Source organism: Somniosus microcephalus, chromosome 16 (genome assembly GCF_052327205.1).
Source record: "Somniosus microcephalus isolate GS21.2 chromosome 16, FLI_Smic_1.0, whole genome shotgun sequence".
Classification (NCBI taxonomy): Eukaryota; Metazoa; Chordata; class Chondrichthyes; order Squaliformes; family Somniosidae; genus Somniosus; species Somniosus microcephalus.
Genome location: NC_141002.1, coordinates 41,479,932 through 41,492,911, shown reverse-complemented (window position 1 = coordinate 41,492,911; position 12,980 = coordinate 41,479,932). Strand labels below are relative to the sequence as shown.

Sequence of the window (12,980 nt, the reverse complement as noted above, 5' to 3'; positions counted from 1 at the left end):
ACCTCAGTTTAAACCAGACTTAAGTGTTGGTCGTCTTGGACCAGTTTTACAGCATTCCCCCAAAACACTGAATAAACCTTATCACATAGTTGGCAACATTTGTGAAGATAGCCTTAAGAAATGCTGCAGTTTTCTATAATTGCTTTTCCTCTGGGGACATTCCTGTTTTTCAAGGCGGTGAAGTTTTGGACATGAAAAAAAGGTAGAAGCTTTGATGGGGTTTTAAAACTTTGAACAAATCTTACAAAGGGGAGTACAAAAAGAGGAAGCTGAAGCACTGATATCCAGAAAATACTTAATACAGCAGCCATTCACTATAATTTTCTCTGATATCCCAGCTAGACAAGTGGCATTGTTTGTGTTTCCCTTATTTTTGATGAATCCAGTGAGACCTTCCTCATTGTAACACACATTTGTATGGTGCTCACTACAAGAGACGGTTCAAAATTTGTTTTCATTCTTTCTAGAATTCAGATTAATATTTTGTTATGCCAAATCAGCATGAAGAATATTTTAGAAACTTTGCATTTCATAATGTTTAAATAACTTAATTTAAATCTAAGTTCTAAGTAGTGACCGTTCCGAGGAGTAAGCATATATGGTTACATTCACCAGTCCTGCATTTCCAGGGGACTGCTGTGCTCAAAGAAAGCGCAGGGTTGCTGAGTTTCCCCCAGTAGGAAATATATTTCCTATGAAGTATGGTTGGAAGCACAGTGAGAAATTAACCTTTTTTGCTTCCCTCCCTTTTCCCACCAGCAAAAGAAATCAACAGAATAATTTGAACAGCGTCCAGCTTTAGTAATGTGGACTTCCTCTTGAGATGGACTTTAGAAGGCTCGGTGAAGGACCGACAGCAGCTCTCGGGTGGCATAGGCCCTGCTGGGCTCAGGGAGAGCAAATTGGGTGGAATTCTCAAGGTATCCTGGTTGCCCCCTCAGATATGCCCCCAGTGCAGTCCGTGAACTTTGGGAGTGCAGAGAGAAGACTCTCACTCCCCATCCCTGGACCTATCCAGAGAGTACAGTTCATCCTTAGGGCCCTCTGCTTTACAAAGTGTGCTTTTTTGTTTTGTTTCTGCAAAAAAAAATCTATCTTAAGTTTACATTATTTAAAAGATCTTTAAAATGAGTGGTGTGACACTTATGTGCATTCAAATGGGCAAGTGCTTTCATAGGCATTAAGGGGGAAAAATTCAGTTGGTTAGTGTCTGCAGAGGGCGGTAACTGGGCGCTGATGCAGTAGCGCCGGGGCGAGGTGAATCCAGCGGCGCACGGCAAATCTGGACCCCCCCATTGCGCCACCGGTATGAGGTACCGCTGGGGACTTCAACGCCAGGCAGATCATGACGTGAGTGAGCGTGCAATGCTCACTCGGCGCCCAATCTACAATATTGATTTTCACCACTTACCTTTGTGCCTCGACAAGACAGTGACAGGGAGAGGCGGTGCACAGCTGCAGGATGCCGGCTCCAGGAACGTTATTTAAAGGCATCCGCATTAATCACTCGCAGCTGTCAGGGCAGGTTAGTTTCAGTGGTTTCTTGTCCGTTTCAGCTAGTGGATCACTTTTTGTATGAGTAATTTCAAGGTTTTTTTTTATCAGCAGTCTTCTGGCAAGTGCAAAGTGGCTATATTTATTGTTCAAAGATTCAAACTGCTACACTTGGCAACATTAATGGGGTTGTACTGACATGCCACCTTGCCCTCCGGGTTCTACGGCGGAGGGAGCATAGGCAGCTAGAAATACAGGAACATGTGCGCAGAGGGATGAGGAGGGACATTGGGGCTCTCACCAGGAGGCCTTACCCTCTGAGGGTATTTCGGCAGCACTTCTCCTACCTTCAGTTAAGCGAGGAGCAGTGTATTAGATGGTTCCGCATCGCCAAGGTGGAGGTCACAGAACTCTGCCACTTCCTCCAGCCTCACAACAGGATGACTTAAACCCCAGATCCCTTTTGCTCACCACATGCCCATCATACCATCCCTATGTCATGCCATATCACAGCGTCCTCCTGGGCGCAAAGGTGAAATGAGAGAGACCACAAAATATTGCAAACTCCATTAATAAATTTATGCATAAACATATCACATTCATTCTAATAACTAATTACCCTTGTGCCTGCCATAGTTGAATAGCTGTCATTGTGTGCAAGGCGTGAGATGTGGGTGTGAGTGTTGGTAGGTAGAGATTGTTGGTGGGTGAGCGCTGGGGGTATGGTGCTTTGGGCAGTGTGTGAAGCTTGTACAGATGGTGATATGTAGCATTTGTTGAAGCATTCACTCACCCTGACCACACAATTGAGGTGGATCTGCCATGGACACACCTGCTTCAGTCCTCCGGCTCCTTCTCCTTGTTGAGGCAGCTGCACAGCCAGCAATGCTGAGAATAAGGTGCTGCAGTATCAATGAACCTCCCCTATAAGTACTGGAAAAAGCTTATGGCAATGATATGTTGAGATTAGACTGCACCCGATATTGGTCCACCCTTTGAGTGTAACACTACTGAGCTAGGCCTTTAAGACTTGATTTAGTGCCCCAATCATTTCTTTGAGCAGTGAGAATGAATTTTGTGTGCAGTCTAGAGCATTAGCGCCTGGTGCTAATTCTTAAACCTTTTCTAAAGATACTGCCCATTCCTGGGCTATAATGAATTTCTAGCCCTAAATGTCTTCCTGGTGCTGTGATAGTATTAGGGTGCAGAGGATACCAGGTAATTGTTGAGTCATTGTTCTTGCATCATTCTACCTCTTCCATTTTTCACTGGAATTAAAAACAGTTTTGAGAGACAAGAGACAACTGACAAGATAAGGTAACCGATAAGGCAAGGTCAGATGGTGTTATAAGCATTCTTGTAATTTTGAGGATAGCTTCTCTTAATGCCTGGCGTTTTCTTTATGGGAACAGTTGTGGTGTACCGACTATTTCAAAGTCATCATCTTCAGTCTAAAGCTGTTGGGCAACGTGATTTATCAGTGTACTATTCAGTGATATAATTTGCATGGTAAATCATCTCCAGTGTAAAGTTGTTTGGCAAATAACTTCCATCTTAAGCATGGCTTATAAGTGTGCAGTGTCCCTCATCGTGAGTAAAATGGCTGTTCCAAAGCTGACTAATTTCTATTCCCTTCTCAAAGTAGTGGCTGTTCCCATTTTAACTGAGACTGTTACCACCCTGGGAATTTTTGGGTGCACCCAATGTTTAAATCCGCTGGCTACAGATACAGTTCCGACACCATGTTGGCCCTGAGAAAAAATCAGCATTTGTCATGTCTGCTGCAGCACAGACCTCCTTGAAGTTTTATGTACTTTTATACATGTATTCAAAACATAACAATTTGTTGTAGGTCATCAATGATATTGCATGACTGATTGTGGTGCTTTGTATGCAGACAGCTTGAGGTATCTTAGAGGCACATTCGCAATGGCAACGTCTTTAAGTCAATTCATTGCAATGTGTGAAAAAATTGAGATGCTGTGGCATGATGAGATGTTAAATAAATGTTAGTATTTTATACCAAATGCATTCACTGTCTGGATAGTTGCTTTGAAGCATTGACTCTTGCATGCACTCTGCTCCCTTTTAAAGCCTGCAAGTCATCTGTTCATTTATGTTTGTGTCTTATACAAGAAAAGGCCAATCAGGCCCATATGTGCTTGCCCTCATCCTTGAGCGATTTCACCCCATATACCAATCCTCCCTTTTCCCCATCACCTGAAAGAACAAAAAAACCCAGACCTTCATATCTCAATGCTCACAGCCTGGACGTCATACCTATTGCCCTTCAGTGCAATTTCACCAACATCACAATGTTATTTCTGAAGTGGGGATGGGGACAAAACTGGACACAGTACTCCAAAGAAGGTCTTACCAAAGTCTTGGATAACCCGATGATCGTAGTTACAGTTTTATAATGAATGGTCTGTGCCGTACAGCCCAGGACTGTATTTGCCTTGGCCTCAGCCACCTGACACTAAGTTAAAACTTTGGAGGAACAGTCAACAATCGCTCCCTATCTATTACCCTCTTCTAGATCCTGTCTCTGCTATACAATTTGTCGTCAGTAAATTTAACGACATTCTACCAATGCCCTCCTTCAATTCATTGATGAATAAATTGAGAAGAAACCTTGTTTGCAACCTTGGTGTCATATTTGACCCTGAAATGAGCTTCCGACCGCATATCCGCAGCATAACAAAGATCGCCTATTTCCACCTCCGTAACATTGCCCGTCTCTGCCCTTGCCTCAGCTCATCCGCTGCTGAAACCCTCATCGATGCCTTTGTTACCTCTAGACTTGACTATTCCAACGCACTCCTAATAATAATTCAACTTTATTGCCATTGTACAATGCACAAGTACAACGAAATGTGATCTTGCAAGCTCCCATGAGTCCAGTAGAAATAACATTAACATTAAACGTAAATAGCACCGTCCTGGGAGAAGCAAAGCCGCTGCGTCTGTGCGCGCCGCCATTCCATTTCCACCGTTCCTCCTGTCCGACAATCTTCAGCCCAACGCACCGGGCCTGCTCACCAGCCGCCCCTCGCGGGGCTCCTTCCGTGACCTTCTCACCAACCGCCCCTTCTCGGGGCTCCTTCCGTGACCTTCTGCACCTGGTCTTCCCTGATGGTCACCCCTCCAGGTACTAACCAGGCCTGGCTCTGCTTAGCTTCACAAGCCTTGCCAGTGACCCTGTCCCTAGTCCAAGGAACAGGCTGGCCTCCCGCATTCTAACCTACGTAAACTTGAGGTCATCCAAAACTCGGCTGCCCGTGTCCTAACTTGCACCAAGTCCCATTCGCCCATCACCCCTGTGCTCGCTGACCTACATTGGCTCCCGGTTAAGCAGCACATCAATTTCAAAATTCTCATACTTGTTTTCAATCCCTCCATGGCCTTGCCCCTCCCTATCTCTGTGATCTCCTTCAGCTCCACAACCCCCCGAGGTATCTGTGCTCCTCTAATTCTGCCCTCTTGAGCATCCCTGATTATAATCGCTCAACCTTTGGTGGCTGTGCCTTCTGTTGCCTAGGCCCTGCCTAAACCTCTCCTCCTCGCTACCTCTCTTTCCCCCTTTAAGATGCTCCTTAAAAACTACCTCTTTGAGCAAGCTTTTGGTCACCTGCCCTAATTTATCCTTATGTGGCTTGGTGTCAAATTTTTTGTCTTATAATACTCCTGTGCAACGCTTTGGGACGTTTTACTACGTTAAAGGCACTATATAAATACAAGTTGTTGTTGTTGAAAGGGAACCAGCACTGAACCTGGGCACCTCACACATGACCAGATCTTATTGAGAAGGTACACCTTTTAAAAACACACTTTGTTTACAGTCCCTGTAGGCAATTTGTTGCCCTTCTTCCCATTTCACCCCCCAAACTTCAAGACTTTTAGCACACAATGCCTCATGTGGCACCTTTCTTTAGCTCCAAATATGAAAACATATATTGTTATAAAGAGGGGTTACATTTCATTGCTGATTGTCAGTCTTCTCAAACATGATCCTCTTGATGTGCTTGTGAGATTGTGAGTGTTATCTCGGCCACTGTGCATTTGCATGCAGTGGGCAAAGGAGCCATATAAGTGAATGGTTAAGAGTTCTTTTATAGTTTTTGCATGAATACAAGTTGTAATCTCCCCAAGTATGACCTCTCAGCAGCTAAACGGAAGCAATGTAGCGGTACCACCGCGTGTCTCTTACTTACAGTACATAATTCCCTTTAACTATGTTTATATAGAGTCTGCATGTACGGGGCGTTGCCCCTTTAAGAACGCGACCTAACGCGATGATGTCACGTCGCACATCGCGTGACCGCCCTAAGCGCGAGCAAACGCGATGATGTCACGTCGCACATCACGTGACCGCCCTAAGCGCGGGCAAACGCGATGACGTCACGTCGCACATCACGTGACCGCCCCAAGCGCGGGCAAACGCGATGACATCATGTCGCACATCACGTGACCGCCCCAAGCGCGGGAAAACGCGATGATGTCACGACGCAATCCACGGGACTGCCTACTCAGTCCTCGTGGCGTCCCCGTCAGGTGAAGACCTGCTCCACGGCTCTCCTGCATCGATCTCTGTTCTCTGCAATTCGTCGAATCTTACATTAAAGACCTATTTGATTGTTCTCCTGAGTCGACCTCAGTTATTAGTTAGGAATACATCAATTCCTACATTGGTGACCCTGAATTCCTACATCGGTGACCTCCGGAATTCCTACAGCAAGGCAATTCTCTTCCGTGGAGCAGCAGAAGTGGTGATCTTCCTACGTGTGCTAAATCATGGCTTGCATTACCAGACTGTAACTAAATGTGCCCACGACTGGGGAAATAATTGTTTTTCTTCTGTTAGATTTATCTATTTTTTGTTGCTATGCTACAGAGCCGTTTAGATCATTAACAGAAATGGCAGCCAAGTCTTTTTGGCTTCTAAGTGCACCCCCTCTCTTTAAGCATGAGAGCAATCCGTTTCCATGGCATTTCATTATTCCAAGTTAGAAAGTTGGCTACATTGTTTCACAGATGGCTTCTAACTTGAATCAGTGAATATAGAGCAATCATTTCTGCCTTTTCTTTTCAAGAACTAGTTTCTTGACATTTATCATCTGTCCAGATTTATATATTTATATTAAAGGTGCTAGTTCTTGGAGAGAACCTTGGGATTTCCGTTACTAGATGGGTTTTTTTCCCCTGTCTTTCGTACCTGGCAGTTAAATGGCAAACTCATCCATTCTTACCAAAGATCTATTGTAAACAGAATATGATTTGTTTATTTTTGGATAAGAGCATTAAATTAAACCTAGATCTATATCCCCCCAGCCCCTAGCTCTTGTGTATTTATTGCATTCTGTAGCGTGGAAACAAACAGGATCATGGCCTGGCTTGCAGTAACCGTGGAAACATTAGTAGCTTTTCATGAGGCTCAGTATACAATGAGGTGCTCAAGTGTCAGAAGGATTAGGGATTTTCTTTAGCAATGCGCTTTATTTTCTCCCTGTCAGTGGGCAGATGAACAAGGGGGTAATGTGAACATTAGGTTGAACTTCCTTTAATCTCTTGTAGCACTTATGCTTTTCTGGTTGTGCTCACTGTGATCCAGGAGTCTGAGTTTAATACAGTGCGTGAACAAGCAGCCTCATGTTTATTCATGACCTGCTTTGTTAACACACAGGTGCTTGGGAGGGAAAAGCTGATTGAGGTGTTCAGTGTTTGTATTTCAAAATAAAATTAGCCAAAGTAAAGTTTTCTTTTTTTTTAAAAAGCTACAGAAGAGTTGGCAGAAAGTAGCCAGGCTTCTATCCCCAGTTTCGGCACGCCTTTATATTTGCAGTGATTTCACAGGCATCTTTTTTTTTAGTTATTTTTGAAACTTTATTGTTTTGCAAAAAAAATCAAGCTGTAAAGACACAAATTACCAGCAGTGAAAGTGGGGTCAATGCTGGGAAAAGGGACGGGCATTACAGAAGTGACCATAATATTAGTGCAGATTCAGTTTCTGCAATTGTTCCATTTGTTGAGCATGTAGGAAGACTCCATGGCTGCTGCCATGTTGGATACTCCGGAATTGGCACCACTTGTAGTTGGTAGTTTCTGTCTAGCTCGGTGGTGAGGAGGCAACAGTATTGGTGTTCAACATGAACAGGTGCAAGCTTTTTTATTTAAGAAACAGCTACCTATTTGCTCACTAGCAAACGCCATACTCTGAGTAAGACATAATGCACAGGTGAAAGTTGCCTGACTCTCCCCCCAGAACTTCTCAGACATGAATCGGTCATCTTGCTTTACTGCATTGGTATGATTGCATTTTTTTCTGCTTCAAATTCAGTTCCCTTTTGTATTGCTATTTGTGTCAGTCGCTATGCCAGCTATTTCCAGCAATTGTCAGAAGTGAGCATTTCCAAACGACACTACATTTCTTATTTTGTAAGAAAGAAAAGTTGAAACGTTTGTGTTTTGAAACTATTTATTCTGTATTATTACTTGTGTTCACATCCTGTACATTGTGCACAAGCCTTCTCTGAGGACAGACAAGGCAGGTTGGTGCAGTGCTTTTGTTGCCATTAACTAAGTCACTACCAAAATAAAACATTGTTATCGAGCCTTAACTCACCTGTAAATGGCTGGTGCTAATCTATAATGGTGCAATGGTCCAGAAGAACAGTAGGAGAGCGCCAAGTTTTCTGCTTTATAGGGAAACAAAAGTTATGCAACAGCACTCTGCAAAAGTCAGTAGAACACTGTGGCATCAATTCCTCAAGCCAAAAGACTTGTGCAACTCTTCAGAAGATTTGATAAAGGTGGCTAGATAAAGGTAAAACATTTTAAGGAAAGCATCAGACCTACATTAGGGGTGATTGTGGCCCAATTCCATTAAAGCTGGTGCAGTCTCCTCCCAGACAGCATTGGGCAAACAGCCTCGGGATTTCAAAAGCTCACCTTGAGCACCACTATATGATTCAATCACCAGAAACTTTTATACTCTGGGTTTTCAGCCACAGTTTAGTCTGATGAGACAATCCATCCTCCTGTTACTGCCCATACCATCAGTTAAAGCTAATCCAAGGGTTTCATTTATTTTAAGGTGTCTTTTCTCCACTCCTCCAATGAAGTGACTGCCAGTGATGATCCTTGGATCTGTATATTAGTCCACTGAACCCTGGTGAGTCAACTTCAACCTTGGTTTAGGCATGAGGAATAGAGGGAAAATCGGAAGGCAACCACAGTATTCCAGATCATCAAAATACTCCTGGTCTCTTGCAAGTCTGTCATACAAAAATTGAACAATCTCAAATTGGGAAAAAATTACACTATTGTGTTGGGATAATAATGGGCTTAACCATGTTGATGTACCATAGGATCCAATCATTGGAAGACTTTGAATCTAGTCTATTAGGGTGTACATGGCTTAATTATAACTTCACCACCATTAGTCAAAATTGCTTTGACGGGGCAACAGTAGAGGTAGCGACATATTGAAATATTTTCTACTCTGTATCAAGATGTTGTTGCAAGTCATGTTCCTTAACTTCATGCACCATAGTTGTGAGCCAGTGGGCAGTTTTTACCATTCGAATCCTTACAGAGCAGAACATGCAGAACCAAGAAGTGATATCCCAGATGGTACGCCAGGGTGTGGCAGATAGTGCCATGCTAAACAACATGGGATTACAGGTCGAAGAGCGAGATGGAAAACTTTACGTGAAGTCGCAGAAACAGAGCTCCTAACTGCACGGTGCGAAGGGTTCAGAAAACATCGTCGCAACCTGGATTTATCAATCTGTTTTTCCAGGCACTTGTCACACCGAGAAAAATGTAGACTCATAAGAACAAAGGGGAGCAGTGATGGAAAATGGGCCTTTGTTTACAGCACAAAATGTTATTTATTACCCTTTAGATAGTCATCCGTTTGGAATGGTCTTGAGAGCCTCACGGCACTGTGATATGCAGGTTGAAGACTGACTTAACGATAAAAACATTAACTGTACAGGAGAATGGTTACCTTAACAATATTCAGGATTGAAATCTAATTATAGAACAATAAATCGCCGTGAATTGTGCATCACTCAACATCAAATGTGGATACAAGTTAAAATATTAAACGTGACTGGGGGCGGGGGGGAAGAATCAAACCAACATGAAACACCTTAATAATGTCTTACAGATTTCACAAAGGAACTGATTAAAGAGCTGTGGGGTTTAATGTGGGAGGCCAAATCATGGGAATTATTTAGTATGAATTGTATTTGCAGGGAGATGTTAGCATTTGTCAAATCCACACAAAATATGTAGCCAGTAAAACAAAAGTAAGATTATAGTGATGATTCCAAAGAATTAAAGGCTAAAATCAACTATACAGACTCTTTCTATTTATAAATAGTGTTTGTGTTTATGTATGAGCAGATGCCAGTTGTGTACTTATCATTATACAGCACAAAAATAGTCACTCATAAATAGTAAACCAGAATGTCTTTCAACTTTTTCCTTTCTTCATGTTTGCGTTGGTGTTGATAACGGTTGGGTCTGTTGAAGTATATGTAATGCCATACTGAAATATATTCTTGCTAAATCCGATGATTTAAGCACCAAAACCAGAGGAAGGACAGAGTTCCAACAGCTGCATCTGCCAGTCAGACTAAATTTAAGTCATGGGGCCTTGCTCATTGAGACTCCGTTGCAAGGGATGCTGATAGTCCGATGTGCAGAGGGAAGTCATTTCAGTCGGGCAGTTGTATGTATTTTTGGGGCTAGGATTAAGAATATAGATACATGATTTGATGCAGAGTGTTATTGTCTATAATTACATAGTAGAGTTGTAGAGGCATTGGACATCCTTGGTAAAGAAGAAACTTGGAGCCAGAGAACTTGAAGTTCCTAATATGGTGGGTGCAAACTAGACTAGGGTCTCGATAAGAGGGGGCTAGTTTGATGGGACAGGGGAAAACTTAAAACAGTATCCTGTTTGTGAATTATTGCCTGCTTAGACCCTCTCTCTTCCCCATTACCACTGTACCCTTCCCCTTCCATCATTCTTCCCTCTTCCCACCATTCTTCCCTCCTCCTCCCCTTGCCTCCTCATCTCGCTTCCTCCCCCTCGCCTCCTCCCCCCCTCCCCTCCTCCCCCTCGCCCTCCTCCTCCTCCCCCCTCCTCCTCCCCCCTCCTCCTCCCCCTCCCCCCTCCCCCTCCTCCTCCCCCCTCCTCCTCCTCCCCCCTCCTCCCTCCCTCTCCCCCCTCCTCCCTCCCTCTCCCCCCTCCTCCCTCCCTCTCCCCCCCCTCCTCCCTCCCTCTCCCCCCCTCCTCCCTCCCTCTCCCCCCTCCCTCTCCCTCCTTCCTCCCCCTCCTTCCTCCCTCCTCTCCACCTCCTCGTCTCCCCTCGCCGCCTCCCCCTCCCCTCCTTCCTCCAATTATAATTACATCAAGGTCCTAAATACGTCATACGACCCTGATTTAAATATGTTAATGAGACAGCTGCCTGTTCCAGGCAAGGGCCCTGGCCACCTAAATCGAGGCTTGCTCGACAATTGCATCATGTGGGCCTCGAGCAGCAAGTCATTGGTAAGTTTTTTTTTAAAGTTTCATCTGGCTATCGTTCTCACTGAAAACTGGGGTGGCAGAGCAAGACAAAAGTCACCCCACAGAATTTACAGCGATTACAGAAAGTAAGTATGACAAACTGGAAGTGTGCACTAGACACAAAATATATTAACAGATATATACACAAATCTATCAATAATATATTAATATCAGTACAAGTGTTAGATGCTCCACTTTAGAGAGAGAGTAACTTTTGTATGGGATTTTCCAGTGTTAAAATGTCAACAGTTAGGTGTCACCATCACCTACCGTGTCTGCAGGTGGCACTTTAAGAGGTTTTCCCATTCTGAAGTTCACGGAGGTGGCACAGGTCCCTGTCATGCAGCAGGTCCAGCTGTAACACCAGATGGAGCTGCAGAGCCTCCACATCCCCCAGCATAGCTGCACGTGCCCAGCACAGCTAGCACAATACTGCAGCCTCTCCGCTTGGGTAGAGGTAAGTTGAAAAGAATTCATCTTCTTTACTGTTTTTTTGATGTCATTTTAATATACCATGATTTACATTTTTCGTTTTGTTCTGCATGTCTCCCACCCACCGTGGCTCACTCGCCTGGGAACCAATTTCAGCTTTGGGCCTAAGGCCTCGTTCATCGACAGCCTCCAATTTGCTTTCAAACCCGGGCCTCGCCCTGCTCGCCACACCCTACTGCAGTGGTCATTGTGCTTTCTTAAACCCCCTGGTTTGCCTCGTCGCCTGCTATGCCTTGCTCTGCCCAGTATTGCTCCATCAGGGTCATGTACCTACCCTGCTATTAACAGCCTTGCCACTTGGCTCCAAACCCCAGCCTCAGCCCTCACTCTAACCACAATTCCTCTTTTGGGCTCAGGCACCTGCCTTGCTGTTGGCTTTGCAGCCCAATCCCGCTGCCAGACCCCACCGCAACTGCCATTTTTGTTCTCAATTTTACTATCCAGATTCCCAACAACACAGCCCTCAAAAAATCATACATCAGAGGGGGAGGAGACGGAAACATAGATGAGGGATAAATTAGCAGATTGTGACAGAAATGAAACCTGTTAGGGAAGTGAGACAAACATCAGTAAACAAACAGAATGCACAAATCAATTAGACAGATTAGAAAGCATTGAAATCAGAATATCACCGAGAGAGAAAAATCATGGAACAAAAAGCCAAAGAAACAAATCCAGCAGGCGAAAGATCAGCTAACAAACCAAGGCATGGGGCATACATTAGTGGGATAGAAATAGATTGGAAGACACATCATAAGAGATACAGCAGTCATCGCAAAAGGTGGACCGATCACATTCGAGAAAACAACAGAGATTCGGGGATGAGGGCCAAGAGACCAAAAGGTAACTGTGACAAAATGAAAGAGAGACAAAGATCGTGGTGAGCTGATTCAGTGGCCGGAATTTTCTTTACCTGAGTGGGTCCAGTATGGCGGGTCATGACCCTGTTCTTGCTTCCATTCTGCTGCAGAAATTGACTGCGCTAATGGGGCCTATTAAGCCCGCCCTGTGCATTACCCAGCCCTATTAAATGGTGCGGTCTGATGAGGTCATCGATGACGCGTTTTCGTCTAGGATATTTCAAGGAGCCATGGCCACATTGCATTTGAAGGTTCATCTAGGAGTGTGCAGTCACTACACTGGAGCTTTTGATTATTCCTAACACTTGGAAACATGACTGCACAGAGGCAGAGGGCTGCACCCAGGTTCTCCGACGACACTCTCCATATGCTTGTAGAGGGAGTCAGAGCACACAGGGAGGTCCTCTTTCCTTCAAATAGGTGGCAGAGACCTCCCCAGGAGACAAAAAGAGCCTGGCTCCAAATTACAGAGGACATGAACAGCAGGGATGTGGCCAGGAGGACCTGGGTGCAGTGCTGGAAATGTTTCAATTATCTCATTAGATCAGGAA

At 44.4% G+C, this 12,980-nt stretch overlaps 1 protein-coding gene across 1 annotated transcript in view; it reads left to right on the top strand.

Moving 5' to 3' along the window:
• Positions 1-9,859, top strand: part of LOC147106099 (ataxin-10-like) — a 205,430-nt gene extending 195,571 nt beyond the window's left edge. Inside the window, exon 6 of the mRNA XM_086008863.1 lies at positions 9,047-9,859. Coding sequence (XP_085864989.1) covers positions 9,047-9,231 — 185 coding nt within the window. The 3' untranslated portion in view covers positions 9,232-9,859. The remainder of the gene's footprint in view (positions 1-9,046) is intronic.
• The last annotated feature ends 3,121 nt before the right edge of the window (positions 9,860-12,980 follow it).